The sequence below is a fragment of the Kwoniella shandongensis genome, chromosome 4, assembly GCF_008629635.2.
Source record: "Kwoniella shandongensis chromosome 4, complete sequence".
NCBI classification, from domain to species: Eukaryota; Fungi; Basidiomycota; class Tremellomycetes; order Tremellales; family Cryptococcaceae; genus Kwoniella; species Kwoniella shandongensis.
This window is the reverse complement of record NC_089290.1, coordinates 723634-737013: the sequence shown is the minus strand read 5'-3', so window position 1 is coordinate 737013 and position 13380 is coordinate 723634. Positions and strand designations below refer to the sequence as shown.

Genomic DNA, 13380 nt, shown 5'->3' with positions numbered 1-13380 from the left:
CACGGGAGCAAGTAAAGGGGTGTGTTTGTTTGTGACCTTGACGTGATCGCAGTTAGAGGTCTGGTGGGTCCCACTGGATATGGTGCTTCCTCATCATCCATCTTCATACTGACCACGACGAGAGAACATAACTCGCGGTCAGCTGAGCTTGAACACAAGCCATTGTGGCAGATAAGACTCCTGGGCCGCCCTGTGCGTCTTAAACAACATGAGGGATGTCCCCGACTGCTGGCTACATTGATCATCGCAGTCCAAGGATTTTCGTCCAGCTTGCCACCACGCAGTATCGCGTCTGATGATTGGACAAACCCAGAAAACAGTCTCTTTCACATCATACTGCTGACGACAGCGACATCGTACACAAGAAAAACTACCGATGGGATAGGCAAGTCTCGTGATTCGCTCCGACAGAAATCCCTCCTTCCTCTCAAGACTCAACTGCCTCATTCGGTATGTAACAAGAAACAATGACCACCTCGTATTCACAACTCATTCCCCTACTCTGACATAGACAGACGGAACAAGTGATCATTTTCGATAGAACGGGCCGCAGCCGCTAAAACAACTGGAGCTACCACCTTGCCCTTGTCCGTTGTTGTTGCCGTCTGTGCCCAAAAGTGGATCCGAAGGGTGCGCGTTCTCCCAGTCAGCTGCTCTCCACCTGTTGCACCTGTCGTGATCCTCTGAGCGGTTACCAGAGGCAGCTGTAGCGCTGGGTGGTGCATGGGAGTGGTAGCCAGAAGATGCTTGTCCACCGCTCGAGGTCGTCATGGTTCCATACCCGCCAATCGGCTTGTAGCTCCCATCACCAGTGGGTGAGGGCCAGTCACGAGCTCTGGTGCCCGTTGGACTACTGTCAGGTTTGAGATAAAAGGAAAGACGATGTCAGTGATTTGAGCTTGTCACAGCAATTTATACGATGACTCGGACACTTTGGCCCGTAGCGAACGGACATTTTGTCCACCGCGACCGGGGGATGTTTGGATAAGTCATCGCAGTTCAATCCACTTACAGCTCGAGGCCGACAACGTTGACAAAATCTGCTCCATATTTTGAGTCTTGGACGCTCTTGCTGGGCTTCTTGTTATGAGAGGAGGATGCCATGATTGCAAATGTTGTAGTACGCGTAGGAAAGTGATCGGTTGGGGTGTCGGTGTAACTGCAAGTGTCAGTGTGTTTGAACTACGAAATAATAAGAAAGTACAAGGCAAGAACCAGTCGTACACGCTGCCTTTATACCTTGTAGCTAGGTCAACGACTCTGTCCGCCCGCCCGCCACTGAGCACTTTGCCGTGTCGTTTCAGCGTTTCAGACTTGGACTACCATAAATGTAAAAGGACACTTACATTGCCTTCCGAGTAATTCAAAAGGATCTTGACTGGCTGAAACGTTGACACCATATGACGATGTCCATGTCATATCATACGTCACTCCCACTCTCCTGTCACTCGACACCGTTTCATAACCCCGAGCTGAAAGGTTTGCTGTGAAGGCGTCGTCTCGTTTCCCAACCTGGTCATGATGTAACCAATGCAGTAAAAGGAAAGAAGTGTAGTGACATCGCACGTCGTCTCGCATATCCCATAACGACGATGACATCAATCGAGTGGTCCCATCGAGGCTTTACCAGTGTTTGGGTAACAAAGGGCAAGCTATCACTGTTTCAGGCTTTAGAACTGAAAGGTTCAGCATGACGATGAGTAAGGCAGATCATTGGTGCAGAAGACAAATCTTCAATCCTCGCCACTGCCACCGCATACAATACAAGTGCAAATGGCGCCATGTGAGTCGAAGGCTTGACTGTGAGAACACACTGAATGGGTCAAAACTGCATTATTTCCTCTTTCCCTCCACTATGTACTTGAAAGCAGGCTTCGTCGGAAGGGATGCTCTATGAGAAGTGCAATTCTCAGTCCAGTTCAGATGTCATACAGTATCTATGTGGTTTTGTTCAAACCCAATCGGCTGCAGACTTTGGCCACAAACAAGAAGGAAGCACACAACCAGGAACAGACTCTGGGAACCACTTCATGTCATTCCGTGTTTGTGAGTTGTATGAACAGAATGAACCTGCACAAGTAGCAATCAACTGTGGAAGCAAGAGGTTTATATCCTTGGTGTCTAATCATTCTCCTCAACGTAGTTAGTCCGGCTCATACAGAGGTGAACAACACCTCTTACCTCCCATATCTGACTCACCCCCAAACACAAGTCCACGTGATTGCATGAGCAAGGGCCAAGAATCCGTCTTCTAAAAGTGAATAGTAACCATGCACACAAGTTGCATCATTCCATCCTTAGCTCAAGCTAGGGTGGAAACATCACCCACTATCAAGACCACTTTGAAGGGTTCTTAGCAGTGCTGATCCTGCCAAATGATATCGCTAGGGGTGCATAAAATGTCCATTGACCACAATGCTACAATCAAACCTGTTGTTTTTGTATATCACCATCTGGAAACTACCACAATGCAATTATAATTGTTGAGAGTGGGCAGCTTGATGCTCTTTTTTCAAAATTTAAAGAAGGTTTAGTCAATCATCCTCTCATTTGGGACCATATTTTCAATTTGATCTCTTACCACAGTGTCATGAATGACAACTACCAAGACCAAAATGTTGGGTATATATAGCCAGAATCAGGAGCTGAAGCAGAATCTCCATTTTCCTCACCTTTTAGTGTGATGCAAAGCTTGGATAGTGTTGTTGGCCATTGGCTCAGCGATGCATTATTACAGAAGCTAAAATGTGGAAAGTAATCAGGGATTTTCACCTTTTCACAATTTTGACCTTTTCAGCAATGCAAAGACATTGACTAACTTTATATTCACAGGATGAATCCTCAGTGTATTGCACAATATCAATCTACCATTTTGGTCTGACGAGATGTGAGGGCTCCAGGAGGATCAGACAACAGGTGGAGAAGGCTGAGGATATGGGATAATTTGCCACTTCCCATCAAACAGTAGGAGGTGGCATATCCAAAACCAATAAAGCGCCTCTTCTTTGGCATGCATGATGTGTGACCTTGTTGACCTCTATCTCCTTGCTGTTGGTCTTGCAAATCCAGATAGTTTGTAGTACGACGCTTATCTACCCATCTTAACAGCCTATGTCATGTCTTATTGACAGATCATTTGTGGGCAATGGGATGAAGCATTGAACACAAGCTGTAACACATATACAAAGAGTCAATCACCACATGCACAAGACTTGGGATCTCCTACGAGTGTGTGGTAATATAGTGAATCCAAGACATTTGTTATACTTGAAACACACAAGGGATATACCTGTTCTTAACCAGACGTTGACATCAGAAAAGCATGATGATCATATGTTCAGGTCGGCTGCGAGGCTCCACAGGTAAGGACCCAGTGTCAGAGGCGGGTCCGTTGACGGGCCTAAGCGAGGAATACGGGTTACAAATAGCACAAAGTCCCGTACCGAATTGTACAAGTCGAAATACCGAATGTACGAGACTTGGGGTTGACTGCCAGATCGTGGTATGGGTTCCACAGTAGTGAACTAGACAGAGGAATATACATTCGTCACAGGAATAACTATGTACGAGTCCTGTGCTCATGTATATAAGTACCAATGATGCCACAAGAACCGTGGGAACGATTAGTCAGTCGAATCGGTCATCTCCTACGACGGCATTCGCCGGGCCGATGTCGAACTGATTCCCGTTGGCTGGCGAGTCGGACTATTCGGCGGCCGAGTCGAGATGTCACGACATGAGTCGTTCGCTCAGTTGTACTGGGTCGTGACAGTGTCCCCCTCGTAGTTGGCAGCGTCCTCGATGCGAAATAGTACTGTTGACAAGTTCCGGTGACGAATTGTGGGTCCGGCCGTTGTTTGATCGCTGTGCAATACTCGGGAACACGACCTCCGAATTGATGTGTCCGAGCGCTGACGAAAGGTATGTCGAGGCCAGAAAAGAGACTCCTTTCGCCATCAATCGCAGTTGATTTGTCCCGATTAGGTAGAATTTCGCTTGTGAGCAGTCGTACGATGTGTCGGCGTTGACGAGAACGGCGTTGGAGCAGAGGAAGTCCTTCATCAGATTGTGGTGATCTGTGCGCTCGTATATCCAACTCGCAGCAGGAGTTGTCGCGGATGGTAGTGGTTATATTGTCGCACGTTGATTGATGAATAAATCGTTTTCCTCTCTTCACTTCCATCCCTCTCAATTCGTACACCGTAGTAACCATCATGGCTCCTCAAAAGCGAAAAGCACCTCCCACTGCGCCTACCCAGGCGTCAAGGTCCTCTAACCGTCTTCAGAATATCCCTCCTATCGTACCTCCTTCCCCGGAAAGACCAGCTCCTGCTACGACTTCAGCAACTCCCGCCGCGATTACCCTCCATCGCTCTCTTGTAGTTGTCGGTACCCCAAACCACAGCGGTAACTTTACATATCGACGAATTCGTAATTGTGTTGTCGATCACGAGGGGCTTGAAGTCGCGTCGATGCTCTCCATGGAGCCCGGCAGCGTGGTTCGATCGAATTCGAGGACTTATCAGTACTACCCCTTGATGGGTACTCTCTTGTCGTACGGTGACCGAGTGGTGCGTTCCGTTCTCCGTTTTGGTCTATTCGCTTGCCGAGTTGTTCTGTACTGATAGAGTCACGTTATAGGCTCACTTCAATTACTTGGCCGAATTGCTCAGCCTTGACTCGACTAAGGCGAATACTCGATCCCACATCATCGAAGCTTCCCTTCAATTGATTGATACTGAACGTGACTACTTGGTCGTCTCGGGATCTCTCCCTTTCGGTCCCGCTCTTGATCAGCTCGACGCTATCAACGACCGTTGTCGTTTCTGTACCGAAAGAGGATGGAGTTGTGTGGTTGAGGTCGAGGTGGTGTTATCTGACACCGGTGACTTCCAATCCGCGTCGGTGATCGGTCGGTGAGTAAACCTTCTTGATCGATTTGTCTGCCGGGTTGTGCTGATAGCTCTTTGGATAGTTGTATGCGCTGCCAAATCAGCCAAGAGGCCTGTTCTCTTTGTGCGAACTCCCAGTATGGCTCCCGAGGCTCAGTCTGCGCCCCCGTCGAGACTGTCGCTTCACATCTCCATGGCTGCCAGGACATAGAAGTGTTGTTGGAGTCCCTTGACTACGATAACGCCACTCCCGCGGTGCAGTCCAACATCAGGGAGTATGTCCACTCGGCCAGGCGCGTGAGTCTCGTTCTTGTAGGATTTGACCAATTCGTGGAGTGAATTGCTGATGTATCGGAATAGGATTGGGGTAAGGCTCGTCAAGTCAAGCTCAAGGATGGCGCCGCTATCGCTCTTACTCGTGAGCTTAGGCCCGATTCCACCCCGGAATTTCGCCTTCGACTCCACAACGGTTCTCCGGAATTTCGATACTTCGTCCATAGGAATACGGCTCCCGAGTCGCGCAACAAGCTCTTCGCCGACGCCCAACCCCCTACGGACATCGAGCTCGACGATATTCGAGCTCTGATGGAACAAGTTACCGACCCCGCCGTCTCTTCTCAGCTCGGCTCGGGCGACGAGGGTACTGGTAATGAGCCTGGTGGTTCTGATGACGGCTCTGATACCGATGATGATGCGGGCTCGCAATCCGGTGCAGGAGATGGAGGCAATGAGCCAGGAAATGGTCAGGACGGTGAAGGAGCAGGGGAATCGTAGTCCAAAAGTTGTAATAGTATATACAAAATGAGCCAGCGAAATGAAATGAATTCCATGCTTTCAATGAATGACTGTAGTTAATACTAATGTAACGCCCAAGTGGGTTATTACTTGTTCCTAAATGAGTGTAATACGTATAACGAGTTGGTCGTTTGTAAGTAGAGTGGATCAATTCGGTGGAGGATTAGATGCGTTTCGTACGCGTCTTTTTCCCCCCTTTGTGGGATTGAACCTTCTCGAGGTGAGAGACGTTCGATTCGGGCTCCCAGGTGTTGTACGAGTCGGGGTATCTGCGCCATCTGACCAAGTATTCAAACTTGACTTCTTTTCCACTTTTTATCGCCCTCTTGTCGAGTACATCTTCAACCTCATATTCAGTGTCGTCTGCTAGGTGTGTGGGGACGGAAGATGGACTTGCACGATTGCGGAACTCGAATTGCGCAGGTCGGTACTCGCGTAGAAGCGAAACGGGAAATACGTTGTGAATTCGGAAAGACGTCGGGATATTTAGTCGGTAAGCGTTTTCATTAATTCGCTGGGTTATCTCGTACGGTCCCAAATTCTTGTAGTCTAACTTCTTCGTTGGTCTAAGCGTTCTTATGTTGGAGGCATTCAGCATGACCTTGTTTCCAACATCCATACTGACTGGTCTTCTGTGCTTGTCGTACTGTCCCGCGTGTCGCTGTTGCGCTGTGTCATGAATGACAACTACCAAGACCAACATCCTCGGGTATATATAGCCAGAATCGGGAGGTTCAGCAGAATCCCGATTATCGTGACCTTTTATAGTGCGATGCGATGCTCGGATAGCGTAGTTGGCCACTGGCTAGGCAATGCGTTATTACATAATAATCGGGATTCTCGGGTCCAGTGTTCGATTCCTGCCAGGGGTGCAAGGTTTTCGACTTGACTTGGAAAAGGGGTGAGACCCTTTTCGGTTGGGATATACCATAAGTTGCAGGAGCAACTTCCCGTTGTGAGGTAGATCAGAGTGTCATGAATGACAACTACCAAGACCAGCATCCTCGGGTATATATAGCCAGAATCGGGAGGTTCAGCAGAATCCCGATTATCGTGACCTTTTATAGTGCGATGCGATGCTCGGATAGCGTAGTTGGCCACTGGCTAGGCAATGCGTTATTACACGCTGACTTTATTGAGTTCTGTAGATATTGCGTCAATTTGGTCATCGTATTGCTCCATTCAGCAGCCGCTGGCGCCTGCCCGGTCCCTGCTCTCCTTGGTTCGAGGAACGACTTCCTAGGTATGCGTCCAGTATAGGCTACTATGGGTGGCATGCCAATTGTCGAATGATAAGACGAATTGTAGCAGAATTCAGCTTGCGGCAGCAACGTAGCCCAGTTGTCCTGTTCGAAGTTCGAGTAGAGTCGCAGGTACTGTTCTACCCACTGGTTGACTACTTCAGTTTGACCGTCGGTTTGAGGGTGATAGGCTGTCGAATAGCGCTGGTCGACGCCGCACAAGGACGCCAGCGATTTCCAGAATGTGGAGGTGAATAGAGTGCCTCTATCCGTCACAATCGAATCTGGTAGGCCGTATCTAGTATACACAGCATTGAAAAACAGTTGTGCGAAATCTTCTGCTGTCGCCTTGGTCGTGGTGGGTACGAACACTGCCATTTTGGTGAGTCGGTCTACTACGACTAGGATTGCATTGAATTCGTTGGACGGCGGTAGCTCTCCGATATGATCCATGGTGATTTTGGCCCACGCGTCGTCCGGTGCGGGTAGCGATTTGAGCAATCCGTACGGCTTTTGGCGGCTTGGCTTCGTTCGTTGGCAATCTATGCAGGAATCCACGTAGTCCTCTACCTGCTTCCTCATTCCGGGCCACCAATACCATCTTCTCACATTTTCCAAAGTCTTCTTCCTTCCAGGGTGTCCTGCAGCCTTTGAATCATGTTGTACTGCCAGGACTTCCCCTCGTAGTTTCTCGGGGACATATAATCCGTTGTCCTTCTTGTACAATCCCGTTCCGTCGTCCTTCAATTCGTTGTCCGAAATGATTTGCCTATCTTCTGCCATTAATCCCCTCCTGATCCTATCTTCTAACCGATCAATTGTGAGTGTCGCAAGTAATTGTTCCCTTGTCAATAATGGGCGGAAATTGAAGTCGTTTAGCTGTTGACTTAGGCTGGTGGAGGTCGTGTCGGTAGGTGAGTGATCCGCGCGCCGGGATAGGGCATCCGGTTTACCCGCTTTCTTCCCTGCGCGGTACGAAATGGTGCAATCGAACTCCGACATGTACTCCAACCATCTTGCTTGTCTCCTATTCAATAACTTTGATTCCAAGTGGTATTCTAAGCTCTTATGGTCTGATAAGACCAAGATCTTTACCTGAGCTCCCTCTAGGTAATGTCTCCATTCTACAAAACAATCATATATTGCTAAGAACTCCTTGTCGTGTACCGGATAGTTCAATTCGGGAGCCGTCATCTTCCTAGAGAGGAAGGCTACTGGTCGAAACGCTCCCTGTTCGTCGGTCTGCGAGAGTATCACACCTATTGCATAGTCCGAAGCATCTGTTTCGACAGTAATAGGGTCGTTTGGGTCAAAGTGACGAAGTACTGGTGCGGACACCACTGCCCGCTTTAGCGACTCGAACGAATCGGTCGCCGATTTGTCCCATTCGAACGGGACATCCTTTCGAGTAAGTTTGTGTAAGGGTAGTGCAGTCTTCGCGAAGTCTTGGATGAAACGGCGGTAGAAGTTGACAAATCCTATGAATGACTGAACGTCTCGTAGGCTCTTTGGTGGGGGCCATTCGACTATCGCTTTTATTTTGTTTGGATCCATCAATACGCCGTTCGGTTTGATGATATATCACAAGAAATCGACCGATGCGACGTGGAACATGCACTTCTCGGGCTTCGCGTAGAGTAAATTCGCCCGCAGTCTTCGTAGTACTTCTCTGACATGCTGACGATGTTCCTGTAGGCTCCGTGAGTATACTAGGATGTCGTCCAAGTAGATGATCACATAGATATCCAGGATATCTCGAAATAGGTGATTCATCAGATGCTGGAAAGAAGCAGGAGCATTAGTAAGACCGAATGGCATTACCTTGTACTCGAATAGCCCAAATCGGGTCCGGAATGCTGTCTTCCATTCTTCCCCTTTTGCAATGCGTAATAAGTTATACGCGCCGCGCAAGTCGATTTTCGGATAGATCATTGCGGAGCGTAATTGATCAAGTAGGTCTGGGATTAGTGGCAAGGGGTAACGATTCTTGACAGTAATCGAGTTCAACTTGCGATAATCGACACAGAGACGTAGCGATCCGTCTTTCTTCTTTACAAAGAGGATAGGGGATGCTGCAGGCGATTCGGAGGGTGTTATGAACCCTTTCGCCTGCATCTCCTCAAGGTATCTTTGTAGTGCGTCTTGTTCCACCGCGGATAGCGAGTAAATCGGCCCGAATGTCGGGGTTCCGCCATCGATTAGTGGAATTCGGTGGTCGAATGGTCTGTGCGGGGGCAAGTGCTCTGCCTCCCTCTCTGAGAATACATCGAGGAAATCTTGATAATCCTCTGGAATCAGACTCTCCAAAGAGTGTGGTTCCACCTCTTCCATCACCGAGCGTGCAAATATAACGCCTCCAGTGAGTGGTGTTTCTTCATCCGCGTTGTATGTTTCTGCGGATACGGTAGAGATATTCGGGGACGAAGTTGATCTATTCGTCGCCCGAATAGTGTGAGTCGTCCAATCGACGTCTGGATTCTTGCTGTTGAAGAAGGGCATTCCCAACACGAGTTGCGCTATTGGCGTCTTCGTTATGACGAATACAGCTTTATATGGGTTAAAGCCTTTGCCTATCAACAAAGTCAAAGTAACTTCGTGCGTCAGCACCCCGGTCCTAGACAGGGAGCCGTCCGCTAACCGCATGACTTCAACAGTTGATCTTGGGCGAGGCTTGATCCCAAGCTGGGCAATAAGCCCCTCGTCTACGAAGTTGCATGAAGCGCCGCAATCCAAGAAGGCACGCGGGTGCCGATCAGGGTAATCCGGGATACTAATTGGTATAGTGAATAATCGATCATTGTTTTTGATGTTTTTCTGATTTTTGGTGGTCTGTATCGTAACTGCAGAAGCTGTCTGATCTTCGCTTATGTTTTTGATGTTTTCTGTAACCATAAAGTTGAAGGTAACTGTTTCTTGTTCTTCGTGATCCGGACTGACGCGATCGGTCTCCGGGTCGATCGATTCGGTTGTCGACATGTTGAACCTGGGTTTCTTCATTGCCGGGTTTGCGTTATCATTTCGCTGTCGACAATCTTTTCCTTGGTGGCCTGCTTTCCCGCAATGGAAGCATAAGCCTTCTTTTCTTCTCTTTTCAAACTCGTCCTTGCTGATAGGATTGTAGTTAGCCGGTTTCCTATCTTGTTGATTTCCGGGCATCGAATTGCGGTATCCGCCTGGCGGTTTGCTTGTATAATTTGACGAATTGCGAATTCGGACGTTCGAATTCGCCATCGAAGGATCCGATCTATACAACCTAGTTTGGGGCCTGGTCGGTTCATGTTGTCTCTCCTCCTTGTCAAGTCGGAACAAGGCGTTATCCTGTTCGATAGCCAGGTCAGCGAATTGTCTCAAGGTATAGTCTTTGGTCCTATAATGAGCCAAATTCCTTCTGAGGTCTCTTTTTAGACCCCATTCGAACTGATCCCTTAAGGCTTTGTCTCCCCACGCCAGGTGTCGAGCCAGCGCGCGGAATTTCGAGTAGTAATCGGAAGCCGATTTGGTCTGTCGAAGCGACCGAATTGCAAGAAGCGAGGTGTTCGTTGGGTCTGGGTCCCCGTATCGCTTGGTCAATTCCTCCATCAAGGAGTGGTAAGAGTACATGTAGTAGCTCTTAGGTGAGATTTCGCCTTCGTCTCCGAACCATTCCAACGGGTCTCCTGTGAGACGCTGTCCGACATTCGCGACCTTGCGCGTGTCCCGTCGAACTTTTCGGGCTTCTCAAACTTCACTCCGGAAGCCGCGTCCCTCAATACGGGTGGTGTTGGTCGCCTTTCGGTCGCCGGATTAGACTGTACGTCGACCGATTGTCGTCGTTCGTTAGGCAAAGGGCTTGACAAATGTGGGGGAAAGTCTCTCGCAACCACATCATCTCTACGGGCCCCCCTGGGGTCCGCTAACATTGATTCGGCTCTCTCGGATCGTTCTGCATCCAGCCGATGACGCCCCTCCTCAGCCGATGCTAGTTGGAGTCGAAGGTCGTCAAGTTCTCGCTGTTGGCGAGCCTCTCGATCGGCGAATTCCCGTCAGGCTCTATCGAATCCTTCTGCTCGCGCCTCGGAATGGTCAAGACGGGCCATGATTTCCGTAAGGCGTGATTCGTAATTCTGGTTGTATCGAGTGGGCCGTCTGCCCGTGGTACCCGAAGTGGTACCTACTGGTACATCATCATCGCTAGGAGGTAGTTCTGATAGCGACATGTTGATAAGTCAACCGCAAGGATGGGACGAATGTATATACTGTCAGAGGCGGGTCCGTTGACGGGCCTACGCGGGAATACGGGTTACGAATAGTACAAAGTCCTGTGCCGAATTGTACAAGCCGAATACCGAATGTACGAGACTTGGGGTTGACTGCCAGATCGCGGTATGGGTTCCACAGTAGTGAACTAGACAGAGGAATATACATTCGTCACAGGAATAACTATGTACGAGTCCTGTGCTCATGTATATAAGTACCAATGATGCCACAAGAACCGTGGGAACGATTAGTCAGTCGAATCGGTCATCTCCTACGACGGCATTCGCCGGGCTGATGTCGAATTGGTTCCCGTTGGCTGGCGAGTCGAACTATTCGGCGGCCGAGTCGAGCTGTCACGACATGAGTCGTTCGCTCAGTTGTACTGGGTCGTGACAACAAGACTTGGGGTTGACTAGTATAGCACTTCACTTGACAATAATTGGGAAGTAGACAGAGGAATATACAATAATCACAAGAATAGCTATGTACAAGTCTTGTACTCATGTATATAAGTACCAGTGATGCTACCAGAACTGTGGAACGGTTTGTCAAACCAGTCGGTCTTGTCCGTTGGCGGTTGCCTCAAGTGTCGGCTTGGTCTAGACAATGACAGATGCCGAGTCAACCTATTTGGGGGCCGAGTCAGGGTGTCACTACATAAGTGGATCATACTGTTGTACTAGGTCATGACAGTTTGGTTCACCTCCTTCCTTGACCACAGCACTTGCTCCCTCTCTGTGGGTTGACGACATCCTGGAATTGCTTGATGCTTTGCATCATCGAATTGTGTGTGCACATCTGGCAAATAGTCCCATACAGAAAGACTTTGATCAACAGGTACAAAGCCCTCCTTGTTGTCTGATCAATGTTTTTGCTATCAGAGACCACAACTATCACACCATATGTCAAAATAGACACAGCCTGAAGGGACAAAAAAGGATAGTCAATGTATTCAGCACAAGATCATATCAGTGGTCTGACTAAAAATCTGCATGTTGCTGAGTTGATTCAGTCTTTGTCGGTTGTGAAGCACTGCATAGTGTACATACATACAGCACCAAACGATCAAACTACTGTTGGACCTCTGCACAATCTGTGGTACTGAAATACTGGTGACCACCGCTCCTGATGTGTAAAAGCATTCAAATGCAATCTAGGTCACATTGTACGCAATCGAGTCCTGGATCGCAGACACAAGTCGGGCAATGGCTGGACGAGCGCGGAATGGTGTCAGTGGACTGTGTGGCAACAGACATGCCGGGCTGACTGACATATTCCGTTGGACGCGGTGGGAGGGGTGGCGGATGCTCGGATGCGAATGATCCACGTGGGGGGAGGGGAGGAGCACGGGAAGCGTTTGAAGGACCAGATTCTGCGGTCTGGTGTATGAGAATGACCAAAGGGGATAATCATCAGTGTACGTCCCTAACATATGATAGATATTGGTAATACTGACTGAAAGCCTGGTTCCGGACACAAAGCTCATCTTGAATGATTGGGTACTCTCTTGTGATTTGTCACGGTTTGAGGTCATTGCGCAGTGTCCCAGTGCGAGTACGGGTGCTCTTGTGTTGTAGGGGTAATTGACTTATAGATTGTATTGTGAAGGTTGGTATAAAAAGAAGCAGCGAGTTCGGAGGCATAGGACTCGAACAATTAGCCCCTGTATAGCTTTCTGGCGACTGAGTAAAGGACCTCGACTCTCGATGATGGAGCACCTCCTTACGACCCTCAGAGGATGGTGATTGAATGTAATCTCGTGTTCTAACGAAGCGTTATGTTTTGGCCTTCGTCGGGAGTACCTTTGATTCATTGGAGTAATCCACAAAAGACTTCAAGGGATAAGATGCGTAAGGATATCAACAGCTCAAACACTGGATGGGCTCTGTGGCCTTCATCCTGTTACAGTGGTGAGTTCGCCTTGTACAAGGGCAAACAAGCCTCGTTCGATGCAGTGCACGGGGATCTAGTATGGAAAAGACCTGGCCACAAACAGTTGGTATACAGAGACATTTAGTTAACATGTGATCATACCACTAACATATCACGACTGTGAAGTACACGCTCGAACACATATGGACAACCCTCCCATCATATTTTATCTACCTTGAGTCTGGTCCCACATCCACCGAACATTCAATCGGACACACTGACACAGAACAACAATAACTAGTGAGATCAACGAGTAACTTCCCTCTCAGTACCTGTTGGATCCC

At 48.7% G+C, this 13380-nt stretch overlaps 1 protein-coding gene across 1 annotated transcript; it reads right to left on the bottom strand.

The window, feature by feature from the left end:
- Positions 1-528: 528 nt before the first annotated feature.
- On the bottom strand, positions 529-1400 carry CI109_102292 (uncharacterized protein; the record flags this gene model as incomplete). Its single annotated transcript, XM_032008241.2, has 3 exons — positions 529-853; positions 1013-1182; positions 1347-1400. The coding sequence occupies 3 exons, from the start codon at positions 1398-1400 to the stop codon at positions 529-531; spliced, it is 549 nt and encodes a 182-aa protein (XP_031857450.2).
- Between the last annotated feature and the right edge of the window lie 11980 nt (positions 1401-13380).